Source organism: Tachysurus fulvidraco, chromosome 19, assembly GCF_022655615.1.
Source record: "Tachysurus fulvidraco isolate hzauxx_2018 chromosome 19, HZAU_PFXX_2.0, whole genome shotgun sequence".
NCBI classification, from domain to species: Eukaryota; Metazoa; Chordata; class Actinopteri; order Siluriformes; family Bagridae; genus Tachysurus; species Tachysurus fulvidraco.
In genome coordinates, this window is record NC_062536.1 from 10,710,363 (window position 1) to 10,724,729 (window position 14,367).

At 38.0% G+C, this 14,367-nt stretch overlaps 2 protein-coding genes across 4 annotated transcripts in view; both read left to right on the forward strand.

The window, feature by feature from the left end:
* LOC113645861 (zinc finger protein 665-like) overlaps positions 1-5,459 on the forward strand; it is a 7,503-nt gene extending 2,044 nt beyond the window's left edge. For both annotated transcript variants that reach the window (XM_027151783.2, XM_047804239.1), the window contains 4 exons: positions 938-1,058; positions 1,236-1,917; positions 2,090-2,145; positions 3,029-5,459. In XM_027151783.2, coding sequence (XP_027007584.2) covers positions 938-1,058; positions 1,236-1,917; positions 2,090-2,145; positions 3,029-5,028 — 2,859 coding nt within the window. In that variant the 3' untranslated portion in view covers positions 5,029-5,459. The remainder of the gene's footprint in view (positions 1-937; positions 1,059-1,235; positions 1,918-2,089; positions 2,146-3,028) is intronic.
* A 1,324-nt stretch (positions 5,460-6,783) lies between these two features.
* On the forward strand, positions 6,784-14,217 carry ttll1 (tubulin tyrosine ligase-like family, member 1). Of its 2 annotated transcripts, none has more exons than XM_027151106.2 (10): positions 6,784-6,885; positions 7,569-7,766; positions 8,340-8,548; positions 8,647-8,827; positions 9,343-9,480; positions 9,582-9,690; positions 10,526-10,669; positions 11,418-11,504; positions 12,569-12,732; positions 13,399-14,217. In XM_027151106.2, exons 2-10 carry the CDS (start codon positions 7,654-7,656, stop codon positions 13,523-13,525), a joined length of 1,272 nt encoding a protein of 423 aa, XP_027006907.1. In that variant the 5' UTR covers positions 6,784-6,885; positions 7,569-7,653; the 3' UTR covers positions 13,526-14,217. The 2 variants fall into 2 exon arrangements, with proteins under 2 accessions (XP_027006907.1, XP_027006906.1); XM_027151105.2 differs by lacking the exon at positions 6,784-6,885 and adding an exon at positions 6,892-7,124.
* Positions 14,218-14,367: the final 150 nt, after the last annotated feature.

Genomic DNA, 14,367 nt, shown 5'->3' on the forward strand with positions numbered 1-14,367 from the left:
GGCTTTGTCATTTGTTTTTGGTTTTAGAAATAGAATTGGCTTGAAAGAATAATGCTCATTCAAAACCTCAGTTGTGAACAATTTTATTGTAGCTTTAGCAGTATTCTCTAGGTCCTGTTAGAAAAGTCTTTTCCAACAATTTTGGCCAAACTCTCAACCCTGACTAATTTCCTTCTGATGAACTGCATTAGTACAACAGGATGCAACCACCACCATGTTTCGCTTCTGGGTGGTGAGCAGGGTTTGTCATTTCTGCCAAACCTAATGCTTTGTGAAGTTATATAAGACAATGTAGGTTAGATCAGTGGTTTTTAAAGTGGGGTCTGTTGTTTTTTTATACAGTAAATACACTACATTTATCATATACAAGTTCTTATCCTTAACTATATATTTGACTGATCTCTTGAATAGAATCTAAACTTCAGTATTTTAAGAGCACATAGCTTATAAATAGCACCAACATGGATGTATCAGGTGTTAAATGTTCTGTGGCTATAATAGATATGCGTATGTTCTTGTTTCTTCACCAATCATTGTGGATATTTTCATCAGCAGTAAACTGCAGTATCTAATATCTAATTGTTCTGATTGTATTGATGCTTATAGCCTGGGAATGAGATGAATGACAAGTTTTTTTCTGAAGTTTTTTCTGAATGTGACGTTAAATAATAAATAAATCCATAGTGACACAATGACCATTGTTTCACTCTGTACATTGACTCATTGGAATTTGAGTGAAACAAAGACAATGAGATTAAAGTGAAGATTGACAGCAAATTAATAGCATGCGACGCGAACTGCAATCATTCATAGTAAAAAAAAAAAAAAAAAGAAATACTGGAAATCCATTAAAAAGGCTGACCAAAGCCCAGTTGATTAAGAAGCTTGGTTGGGTTTGAAAATATTTTCATTTTCTGTTGTTGTTTTTTTTTTTCAGGTTGCCCACTTGCTCAGCACTGCCCCTACAGTCATGGAGGAATGTGTTCAGTCTCTTTCACAACCTCAGCAAATGAGAAACATTCTTAAATACCAAAGAGAAGCCAATGTAGAAATTAAAGGTTATAATTTTTTTTAAATATTTTTTAACCTGAAACTGACCGTTTCCTTTGTTGGACAAGACTCTTTACATTGTATATAGAGAGCAAGAGTAAATTGGGGTAAATGTTTGTTTTCAAAAAGCTGTTACTGAGGTTTTTTCACATTGTTTAATGTTTTATATTTAATTCCCTTTTTAGACACTACACCGTCATGGTCCACCACTCCTGATGACTGCATCCTCTCCTGTCTCAGCAGTCCTCAGTTTATACAAATTCTTCTCAGAGAACAGACGCCTCTAGACACCCAGGCCGAGTCGGGGCTTGATTACGTTCCTTCATACTGCCAAGAGGTCCAGGTAGAATCAGTGTTCATTACGCAGTACATTCAGAATGAACTGGAGACGAGCATATCTGAGGAAAATGATGACAGCATGCAGTGTGATGCACAAGAATCTGAAGAATGGGATCCAGTAGACACTAAAAATTCTACAGAAGTTGTTTACGAAGACTTCGAATCCGTGGACCTGCACACCATGGACACTGAGGTGGTCGAAAGATCTGAAAAGCAAGATCCTGTCAACGTCAGTTTTGTGGACGTGGAAGCTGCTGATGCCAAAGAGGAATCCCTAACTCCTCAAGAAGAGAAGAGGATGGTGAAGAATCAGGAGGCAACAGAGTTGGTCAGCTTGTACAAGATTAAACAATCTTTTGTTAAGCTAGATATGCTCGACCTTTCTCGTACACAATTTTCTAAGACTTTTTACCCCGGACCTCAAAAACAAGGACGTGGCCGGCCAAAGAAGAATCCTCAGAATAAAACACCATGCAGGAAGAAGAAAGAAGAGAAAAATGTTATGGTTCAATGTGCATCAATTAACAAGTATGTCTGTAATAATAACATGTGATTTTCACACCATCTGTAGTTCAGAAAATGCTTCAGTTTTAAAAATGATTTTAAACTTTTTTGAGTCCCTTCACTTATTTTTTTTTTAAATACACTTTTGTAGACTTTAATATACTTTTATTGTGACGGCACTGATTTTGTATTCTAGGCTTAAAGGACTCAAAAATGGTGTCTCCAGCATTGTTCCAGCGCTAAAGAAGAAATGTAAGTATTCTGTCACTCTTCATGCTTATTACACAAACCATTAGGTCATAAGTTTGCCGTTCAGTTAAGAAAGAAATCTGAGCTTGCTTCTAAAACCCATTTATGTTAATAAAAATACTGTCTCAAATCAAATAACTTGCATGTAACCATACTAATCTTGTTACTCTTACATAATCTTGCCAAATATAGCAGCTGGCTTGTCTGTCAAGAGTTAGGAACAACAAAGATAAGAATTTCTATTTTGGAAAAATACTCCTTTCCCTTGAGATTACATGTGCTGGCAGTTTAGAAAAAAAAGTCTAGAGTGAAAGCAGCCTGAGCTCATGAGAAGCCTTCAGTTATACAGCGCTGCTGTTAGACCCTGTTGTGCTTTTCAGTTTAAACTCCCTTCAGTATATAAAAAACATAAAGCCACCAGGCAAGTAAATGTACCAAAGTTCTTCCTCGTGGATTTGTTCACTCTATAATTAATTTCAATTCAGCTGCATATTTATTATACGGATACATGCCTTTTCACTCGATTTGAATTCCTGTGCTAACAAACTGACATGTCAGATTAACATTTGTTTCTCTGCTTAACTGGCAAGAGGTAAAGTCTTGCAATTGTGATGGTTTAAGCGGTACAGGCTGTGGGTTGTTGATCGGAGGTTCAAGCCCCATCACTGCCAAGCTGACACCGTTGTCAGGGGCTCCATACGGCTCTGTGCTATGTGAAGAAAGAATTTCACTGTGCTGTAATGTATATGTAACAAAATAAAGGCTTCTATTCCATTCAAAATAAAGGAGTTGTGATGAATAAAAACCTGTTTCCATCTCTGCATGAGTATGAGTTAGATCACCAAGTCCAATAATTGTGTTTTTATCATCTTTGCCATTTTCCCAGATACACTCGTAAAAGGGGCATCTGGGGAATATGCCTGCTCTCTGTGCTCCTTCCGGGATGGTGAGGAGATCCAGATGCACCAACACCTCATCGTTCATCATCCAGAAGAATACAAGCAGCTTTGTGTGGCAGAAAATGGAGAGGAGCATCAGGAGGTTGTGAGCGCACCTCATCAATCAGAAAAACAGAATAACTCCGTCGGTAAAATTCGGTCCTACAGAGGCGTGTCAGTCTGTAAAACATGCCCCACGTGCGGCAAAACATTCACCCGAAGCTCAGATATGAGAAGACATCAAGTGTCTCATACAGCTGATCGTCCTTTCCTATGCCGGAATTGTGGTAAGACCTTCAGGTACCCCTTTGATTTGAGAAGACATCAGCAGTCTGTGTGTGCACATAAAGATTATGTGGTGGTGTACCGGAGAAATGGTGAAGTCACAGAGGATGGAAATGAAGAAATCAAGGTGGATGATTCAGGAGCAACATGCCAGCACCTCCACAACTCTATTAAACCTAGTGAGAAAGCAGAATGTTTAAGTTCAGACTCGGTCATAAGTCCTGGGTCTGGAATTCAGCCCAGATCTGTGATGTCAATAAGTGATGAATCAGAGCAGACACATGGTTCAAGCTCAATCCCAATCAACTCTCACTCAAAACGGCACTTAAGGTCCGCTTCATCCAACCATCCTCATAAGTGCTCTCAGTGTGGCAAAGGCTTCAAGTATTCCTACAACCTCAAAAAACATGAGGATGTCTGTGAAGGGAAAAGTCAATGCACGGGTTCAATATTGTGCCTTTCTACAGAGCGAGAGTCTGATGCATCTGAATCTTTATGTATGAATGAGCAAGAACAACAGGAGAATGCAGCTCAATCCATAAAGTGTGATTTGTTTCCTGCAGTCAGTGTGAGAAGAAATGTAAAGAAATATAAAGATTCTGGATTGCTAATGAAGCATGAGCAGATTCGTGCCAGTAGTGAGCGATGCTTTAAGTGTGTGAAATGTGATACTTTGTACAATACAGTGCTTGAGGTCCAGAAGCATGTGCAGGTTCATTGGGGTGAGGACCCACTGCAGTGTTCTCAGTGTGGTAAGTACTGCCTGAGCCAAAGTGAACTAACGAGGCATTCTTTGGCACACGAGAAGGAGAGCAAGCATCCCTGCTTTTTGTGCTCAGAGACTTTCGAGAGGCTTGACTCGCTGAGGGAGCACTACCTCAATGTCCATGATTTTAAAGGACCGTACCAGTGTTCCAAGTGCGATAAAACTCACACGGACCTCAAGGCTACAGTTAAACACATGAAGACGCATACCGAGGAGCGGCCTTACCAGTGTTCTCATTGCTCAAAGAGCTTCAAGCAACGTGGTGCACTCAATGTACATGCAAAAATTCACTCAGGGGACAAGCCTTTCCTCTGTGAGGAGTGTGGGAAATGCTTCAGCAGCAACATCAGTCTGCAGAGGCACTCCGTGTCCCACAAAACAGAAAGACCGCACACATGCCCTCAGTGCAAGAACCGCTTTAAAACACGTTACGCACTCTGTAGCCATTTGCTGAAGCATACGGCAGGAGCGAGCATACCCTGCGAGTTCTGTGGGAAGATGTTCTTCCGAGCGTCTGCACTGAACAGACACCACCGGACCCACACAGGAGAGAGACCGTACAACTGCCCTAAATGCGCCAAGACGTTCCTGACCAAAGGCGAGGTTGCGAAACACATGCGCTATCATACAGGAGAGCGGCCCTTCCAATGTACACTCTGCTCCAAGACGTTCACACAGACGTGCTACCTAAGCGTCCACATGCGGACACACACAGGAGAGCGGCCTTACAAGTGCAGCATTTGTAAAAGAGCTTTTGTTTGTAACACACACTTGAAAAGACACATGTTAGTGCATACACAGGAAAGGCCATTCAGATGTGACTGTGGAAAGGCATTTAATCAGGCACATTCTTTAAAAGTGCATCAGAGAAGTCAGTGTCTCTTACAAAAGAAATAGCTTTAATAAATTTCTGATAGGTTTCCGATTTATCTTTCACAGATACACTAAGCCTTTAAAGATCTACAGCTTTATATTATACCTCAGGTTTTTGCTCGGTTTTCTTCATATCTGAATTATTCTATATTAGGATGTTTTGACGAGGATGCAGAGGAGGAAAATTTAGTAGTCCTCAAGATAAGGAGAGAAGTTGAAATGCAGTCCATAAATGCAATGTTTCTTGATGCAAATCAGTTGGAACCTCCACCCAACCTCAGCACACACACACACAAACAAAAGATATTTTGTCTTACACCTACTATCAGGACTGTAATGCAATTACATAAAGTTTGAATCATACAGCGTTTAGTTACACCACACTATTCCCAAACTCTGAAAAAACTATGGATTTAAGTTGTATTGAATGTCAAATAAAATGTCTATTTGCTCTATTCTGGATCTTAGCATTGAATGTATTTTCACAATAACATCTTTAAATATAAATATTAACTGTTGAACAGGACAGAATTGGGTCTAAGCAGAATGTGCATTATGTTTACAGTTATATAATCTTAGCAGTTTTATTACTTCATAAAATATTACGTTTTAATCTTAATATTAAAATTCTAATATTTGCAAACCATATAATGATCACATTATACGTATGAATTTGCCGGAAATCGAACTGTAATCCTTTGAACACCAAAATTCATTATGGGATTTGTGTATCTGCTATGGTACATTAGGTGAACACTAATCTTTTACTCTACACAGTGAAGTGCAGTCTATACCAGGAACACTGAGCATAAAGGCAGGAATCTATCCTCCTCTAGGGGCAAATTATGGTGTGAAAAAGTGTTGGACACCTTCCTGATTTTTTATTTTATTTTATTTATTTTTTTTGCATGTTTGTTTCAGATCATCAAGCAAATTTAAATATTAGTCAAAGTCCTGACCTGAATCCTATTGAGATGCTGTGGCATGACTTTAAAAAGGCGGTTCATGTACACTGGTGCAGCAGATATCATTGCTTTACAGATTCAGAGTACTGGGTTCATTCCTTAGTTTGGGTTGTGTGGAATATTGTTTTGCCCAGAAATAGGTGTCATATACTGAGCGAATTTATCAGTCTTTCACTCATGCTACCAAGAGAGGCTCTGGATTCGCCGTGACCTGAATAAAGCAAGATGAATCAATACATTTTTATATGAATTTTTATTTGATATAAATAAATATATCAAACTTTTCAAATTAAGTTTATTTCAAATTACGTCAAATCAAGTTGTATTCTGTGGTTAGAATTTGTGGGCACAGTTTTAGAATACTCGGCTGTTGACAATTTATTTTGGCATAAAGTTAGTCATATGCAAAGTTTGTCCAAATTCATTTGAATTTTTCAATATTTTTTTGTATAAAATTTAATTTAAATTTGTGAACAGAATTAAACATCTCACCGTTTACCATACATTATGTGGAATACAATTTTATGCATTTTGGTGTAATTAAAAAACTTAATGTCACATTTGTTAATGGGGTACAGGTGCACATCTAAATATATCGAAGGGTTTTACCCTAATGAAAGCTTTAATGAAGCAGAACCTTTATGTTTACTCCATATGTGGCAATTGATGAGTATGCTACTTTTATTTTGATATATTTTGTTGTAAATCTAACTGCATTCAGTGCTACCCTGCTCATAGATATCTATACATTTATATATCTATACATCTATACATCTATATGTATATATGTATATACCGTGCTCTGGTTCCTCCCTGTAGAAATGCACTTGACTAGCCAGTCATTACAGAGGAGGTTTTCATCACAGCCAATCACAAGCCTCGGTAGGCGGGATTTCTTGGAAAACACACATGCCAGGTTCGTTGCCATGGACATCCTCCTGATAGAAAGCGCCTGTGTTGTTTTGTTATGTCTCTAAATACGTAGAGAACAGTGCGTTTAGGAGACAACCGGACAGTGTAAAAAAGGAACTGAGAATTTTTCATTAACTGATGTTTAAGACAACAATAACTATAAGTGCTGATATTTTAAATCCAGCTTATTCAGTGTACTGGTGCTGCAGCTCGTTAGCTGGGATGCTACATTGGCCTTGAGCGGTAAGTGTCGAGATTAAGCTACATCCTGGAAGAACTATTCCCAGCATGCAGCTACCATCACTATGGCCATCGTGTGTGTGTGTGTGTGTGTGTGTGTGTGTGTGTGTGTGTGTGTGTGTGTGTGTGTGTGTGTGTGTGTTTATATACAGTCTGTATATCTATATATATGTGTTTGTATTTATATACAGTCAGGTCCATAAATATTGGGACATCGACACAATTTTAACATTTTTGGCTCTATACACCACCACAATGGATTTGAAATGAAACGAACGAAGTTGTGCTTTAACTGCAGACTGTCAGCTTTAATTTGAGGGCATTTACATCCAAATCAGGTGAACGGTGTAGGAATTACAACAGTTTGCATATGTGCCTCCCAGTGTGTGTGTGTGTGTGTGTGTGTGTGTATGTGTGTGCTGCACTTAAGTTTTTTATGATTTTCAGGATTGGTACTTGATGGGTGGAGGCAAGCTATCTCTCTGCCCCCTGCTATGACGAGAAGGTCCTGTCCATCCCTCCACAAGGTGTGATGGCTGGTAAGGTGAAGTGGGTGACCGACATAGAGAAGTCTGTGCTCGTCAACAACTTTGAGAAGAGGGGATGGATCCAAGTGACCGTCACCGAAGACTGGAACTTTTACTGGCAAGACATCAGTTGTATTTTGTTTAATAAATAGTATTTTCTAGTGATTCTGGTGTTATTCTGTTGGATGGTGATGTATTTTTGTTGTTTCAGTAAGAGGTTAGCATTGTGTGCCTTCCCTGCTGTCACAGCGAGATATTTATAGTGCTGAAAGAAAGAAAATCAGCAATTTAATACAAAAGGGATAAGGATCAGATTCTGTTTTTAGCTTCTGAAAAGAAAAGAATAAGAGCTTCTCTTCTCACTTACCATTTTCCAACAACATCATATTAATGAGAAATCCTACATAGAAATAGTGTCATCAGCAATGATGAGCATGTGTGTAGAGCTATTAGCATGTAGCCTGATCTGTTTGAGCATGGATGAGAGTCAGACTGAGTGAAGGTACTTCACTTTAGGTAGAACTAAATGAATAAATCTTTTGCGAAACTTGAAATAACATTGATTCAAAATACGGATATGCAAGATGTTCACAGCGGATTTTTCCTTTAGGCTGTTTTGCATCGTAAAATGATTTTTGTTTGATTTTCCTCCTATGCTCACCTTAGTCATGATTGAATGTGTCCTCTGCAGGATGAGCATCCAAACTATTCGCAACGTGTTCAGTGTAGACACGGGTTACCGCCTGTCAGACGAACAGATGGTTAACCACTTCCCAAACCACTATGAACTGACAAGAAAGGATCTAATGATCAAGAACATTAAGCGCTACAGGAAGGAGTTGGAAAAGGAGAACAGCCCTCTTGCTGAGAAAGATGAAAATGGGAAATATCTTTACCTGGGTACTCTTAACAGCCTGTCGGCCCACACCTCGGATTTATCAATTGGGTACTTTGCTTTATCTTATCTGTCTGTTTTTTTGCCCGCTTTCTGTGGACAGATTTTGTGCCGGTGACGTTCATGCTCCCAGCAGACTACAATCTTTTTGTGGAAGAATTCCGTAAGAGTCCATCCAGCACATGGATTATGAAACCATGTGGGAAGGCTCAGGGCAAAGGCATCTTCCTTATCAACAAACTCTCACAGATCAAGAAGTGGTCAAGGGACAGCCGCACCTCCACGTAAGTTACAATAGGGATGCATCTATCTATGTATCCATCCATATTCCATCTATCCATCTATCTATCCATCAATCAATCCATTCTTTCACATGTGTATATACATGTGTATATACACATGTATATACACATGTGAAAGAATGTGTATATACATGTGTATAGCGAGACATGGCATCTCTAAGTTGTCCATAGCGTGTGACTTTGTGTATGATTGTGTCCTGTGATGCACTGGCACCCCGTCCAGGGTGTCCCCGTCTGTGCACTGTCACCCGGGGTAGGTTCCAGGCTTCCTTCCATCCTGCATAGGATAAGCTGTACAGAAAATTGATGGGATGCAGACTATAGAATTGCTCTTGTGTGTAAATGTGGATAATTATAAGTACATAATTCAATCATTACTTAATTTTTCCTACTTTTGAATTGGAACGTTGTTCGATCCTGCCTACAAACACTCTGTGCCCTGAAATCATCTTGGTATCAGCACTCAGATGTGAGAATGTCCTATTGTTTGTCTTTAGGTTCATGGCAGCTAACAGTGGCAAGGAGGCTTATGTGATCTCACTGTATATCGATAATCCCTTGTTGATCGGTGGGAAAAAGTTTGATTTGCGACTGTATGTTTTGGTCACTACCTACCGGCCCCTGAAGTGTTACATGTGAGTATTGACCAGGAGCCTTAGATATCTATAACTGGTGTTTTATAGCAATTATCTGAAATTAGACATATTTATTTATGACGCTGTTCTTGTTTTTTCAGGTATAAGCTTGGTTTTTGTCGGTTTTGCACTGTTAAGTACACCCCCAGTACTAGTGAACTGGACAACATGTTTGTGCATCTGACAAATGTTGCAATCCAGAAACATGGGGTGAGTTTCTATGTGCATATTTACACTCCTGTGGGGTCCTTTGTGTGTGCCTGACCAGAGAATATCTCAGTTATTATAGAGTAAATCATCCAAGAGATGAAATATTTTCATCTATCCTATAATGAAGTACTTGTTGGACGAATCCCTGAACATTAGCTTGTATGATCTCCAAGCTGCCTTTTAAAGGGGAAAAGCAGAAAAGAGTGCAGTCAGTCAATCAAGCATGATGCTGCCAAAGGATTCATTTAGCTTATTTTAAACATATACTTATAAACAGTTAACAGATATGTTAAAGCCTCAGTATATTTTTGCTAATGCCACAATATCACAAATCTTTTCGGAAATTGATCAAATCTGCTTTGTAATCGGTCTCATCACACCTCATGCTCCATTGTATTATATTATATTATATTATATTTATTTATTTAATGCAGCCATCAACCATCCAAATTATAATGTATGTGTGTATATAAAAGTAATAAAGTAATGAAAATCGTGAACAATATCAGGTTTCGTCGATTCTTAACTGATTTTTAACATAACGTTGCAATGCAACATCGTCACATAACACCGAACTTGAAGCCTTCTAAAAGACTGTAGCACACATGGGGCAGTTAAACAGAATCAATCCACTCAGCAGCAGGAAAATAAAAGCTATGCAGATGCTAAAACTTTTTGAAAGATTGGCTTTTTCATTGATGATACCAAAAATGGAAACAAACACTCGAACTAAATCAGTTTATATGGGCAAGTGGGGCAAGGGATTTCTTGCATTGTGTTATTTTCTTTATTGAAATATGGTCATGTAACAGGAAGACCTCTGTGTGTTGTGCAGGATGATTACAACCCTGTTCATGGAGGTAAATGGACAGTCAATAACTTGCGCCTGTACCTAGAGAGCACCAGAGGAAAGGAAGTCACTAACCATCTCTTCGACCAGATCCACTGGATTGTGGTACAGTCCCTCAAAGCTGTGGCTGTGAGTTTATCTCTCTCAAACACACATTTGACCATTAATAAAGAGGTTTTTATCCAACCCCTCAGATCCCTAATTTCAGAAGATTTTATCAGCCAGATGCTATTTTAGGTTGGAAAATGTGAGCAGGATTTCAGTCTTATGAACAGAGGATTGATTTCGTTATTAGTTGTAAACAACTTATTTCTGATGCTCTCTACCTTAATCTAATAATTCTTGCCTTAATTTAAAGACCAGTGTGAACTGAAGCCGCAAAAAAAACATCATGCCCAAATACACTCTGAACATGTTATTCATATTTCCCTGTTTCTCTCTGCTTTCACAGCCGCTCTCCCATTGGTAACTTAAACAAAGTAGAGATTTTTTTTCAAATGTCAGTATATGTTTGCTCGGTGGTAACGATTTAAAATAGTATTTTGTGCACGGTGGCACAATAGTATGCATGTCCACACATCCACATCTGTGCATAGCACATGTTTACATATAAAACTATTTATGTAAATGTCTAGGTCGGTGTCACGTGTTGTTTATACAAGCACAAAGAGCACTCAATAACAGGGTCCAAATTCTGATTTAGACTATGAACTGTCAATCACCTGTGGAATGAAATCTTTTTTATAATCTTTGATATTTGTGATAACTGTAAAATAAGGCACTATATCGACACATACACAGCATTAAAATGTTAATGGAATTTCTAACCACAAAGCAAACTTTACCTAAGGCTACCTTTATTTCCCGTCTCTCACAGCCTGTTATGATCAACGACAAACACTGCTTTGAGTGCTACGGCTATGACATCATTATCGATGACAAGCTGAAGCCGTGGCTCATTGAGGTGAGTATTGTATATAAGCCTGAATTCATGATTTCCTAAAATATACTCGCCCAAAGAGTTGTTTGAATTGTTAGTACATGTGGCAAAACTCTTCAGACTTGTATAGGAAAGGACAAGTCATCACAAATTGTTTTGACTCATAAAGAAGTATGTTTGTTCCACTGCGATTTGATAATTTTCTCGTTAATATTGGTCACTAAAATTCTGATGTTCTATTTATATGGCGTTAGATTTACATCTCAAGTGGGTTGCTTGTCTTATTTACTTTTGTTTCTCGGTAGCTTTATTTTCATCTACAAGAGCAATGATATTTTCCATCACAATTATCTAGTTTTTGCTACAGTGGGCTCCAGAGTCTAAGTGCACTAGTGAAAATGCTAAGGGTGATCTGAACATTTTAATACCATCTAGAAAAACATCAGTAATTTACAAAATATGGCTTCTTTTTAAAAATAGCATTTGACAAATGATCAAATAAACAGCTATTTTTAGCTTGAAATGAATAAAACATAAATGTCTAGAAATTGGTTTAATAATCTTATATTTGGTTTATTTTAATCTTGTAATATGAAATATTAGAATAACTTTAATATATACGATGATATATTTTCACTTTCTATAATGTCATTCTCATATAATCCACATGTGATGCTAGATTTGGAAATAAAAGTCACTTCATATGTAGTTCTTGCTTAGTTAATGAAATTTTGTATGGGCATTAATTCAGGCAAACGAATAGTATTTTTTTAAGTGTTTCTAATAATTGTACAAGTATTTGTCTAAGTGTAAATAGTAATTATGTCAGTCTATCTCTAACTAAATCGGTTGTAGTGACTAAGTTCTGAGGTTCTTCGCTTCAAAGCTAATGGTTTGCTTTGGACCATATGAAGAAATAGGGTGTGTGTATTAAAGCATGTAGACTACACCCACCACTTCAGCACAATGATAAGTAATACACTTCCTGCAGATAACGTGCTGGATCTTAAGAAAACACTAGAAAATGCCTCTAATCACTATGCTTATAAACTCTGACTATCAAGACTTTGTGTGTGTGTGTGTGGCAGGTAAATGCCTCACCTTCACTTACATCCAGCACGGCAAATGACCGCATTCTGAAATACAATCTCATGAATGACACACTCAACATCGTTGCCCCGAATGGTGAGATCCCAGACTGCCGATGGAATCGCAGCCCACCTAAAGAGGCTCTTGGCAATTACCAAGTCCTGTAAGTGATTGCTACTTCTACCGCTAAGGAAACACAGCATGTGCTAGAGTCACTTACTAGCAACCATCAGTAAAATTAGACTACAGAAAGCATAAAATGTGGCATATGTGCAGTATATGTTTATAATTACATATCCTTTTGAGAGATTATTTCGATCCATAGATGTGATTCATACATAAATAAATATCAGAAGATACATATGTTGAGAGCCTGTAGCACTGTCACAGTAAGTTGTGTGCGTGGTTGTATTGTGAGTTTTAGTTGGTGTTTATGTGGGTTTTCTTTGGGGTCTCCAGTTCTTCTCATTTCTCAAAACTATATCAGTAGGTAGCCTGGCAACTCTAATTTGCCTCTAGGTGAGAATGAGGGTTTGAATGTGATTGAGTAAATGACAAATAAAAATTTTCATTTCATCTGCATTGAGCCCCAAGATGGACACTTTCATCATAGAACAATAAACTTGATCAATAAGAATTCTGTCTTCATTTCCAGTGAACATTATCTCTAAGAGTACAAGTGAACTGAAACCATGCCAGAAAAATCCTACATCATAACAGAGCCATAAAGTTTCCCGCTAACCCATCAACATATAAAAATAGGGCTATGTGAAATGTTTTGTATGCTACAAGCTGTTCGTATCTATTTACACTTCTCTTTTTCTCTCAGTTATGATGAGGAACAGGCCATGAGTGAGAATACTGTACGTGATCTCCGGAGTCGCTCGGGTCAGTCCCTCGGGTCAAAGAGCACAAAATCTGGCAATGTACGTCCAGTCACAGCCACCTGGAAGTGAGTTCACAATCTTGACTACAGAGTTGACTTTTCATCACCGTGAAGCAGAGGTGGAATGTGGGATGATGGAAGCTTTAAATGAGAAATATGAGAGAATTTACCTGCACATTCCTGCATGATTTTAAGACTTGAAATAAAGACCAAGAGAGACAGAAGAGTCCCTTTTGTTGCATGAGAAATTTGGGGATTTTTAACAATTTCCACAAACGAAAAGTAAAAGTGATAAAATGCAGGAAAATGCCATTACTTTAAGGCACACACACTTTCACATAAAGCTAGATAAACTGTCATGGAATCATTGTTTTTTGGTATTTTTATGAAGTGTCACTTAGTCACTTTTTTTAAGTCACTTACTTATTGGTAATGCAAAAATATATACTGATATTTAAAAAAAAAAGTGTCTTAACTATGGTGTCTTCTTAGTATGAAGATAGTAGAGAAACTTTGCAAAACATGATGTACAATCTGACCACATTTGTTACATCTGGCCAGTAATGCAACATCCTTTAAAAAACAAAGTGCTTTGCCTGAAAATGGTTTTTGAGGGAGGAGATGGAATAAACTGTTCAAAATGGTGTCTTGAATTGTTTAATTTCATAATACTGACCAATGCCACATTTACAGCAACACCACTCAGTCAGTGGTTATTGTAACCTATTGAAATTGTTATGAAATAAACACACTTTCACTGCATGGGCTCAAACTACAATGACTATCCTCTATTAGACATGCCTGATTTGAATCATGAGACAGAGAGACAATGACAAATGTAACACAACTGCTGCTATTTTTAACACCATCCAGTGCTACACCTGTTTTTATTGAACACTAAGATGACTTTGT

Coding starts and splice junctions, on each gene's coding strand:
- ttll1 (XM_027151106.2), top strand. CDS start 7,654: ATGGCTGGTAAGGTGAAGTGGGTGACCGACATAGAGAAGTCTGTGCTC. Junction 7,767..8,339: donor GAAGACTGGAACTTTTACTG/GCAAGACATCAG, acceptor TGTCCTCTGCAG/GATGAGCATCCAAACTATTC. Junction 9,481..9,581: donor CGGCCCCTGAAGTGTTACAT/GTGAGTATTGAC, acceptor TTGTTTTTTCAG/GTATAAGCTTGGTTTTTGTC.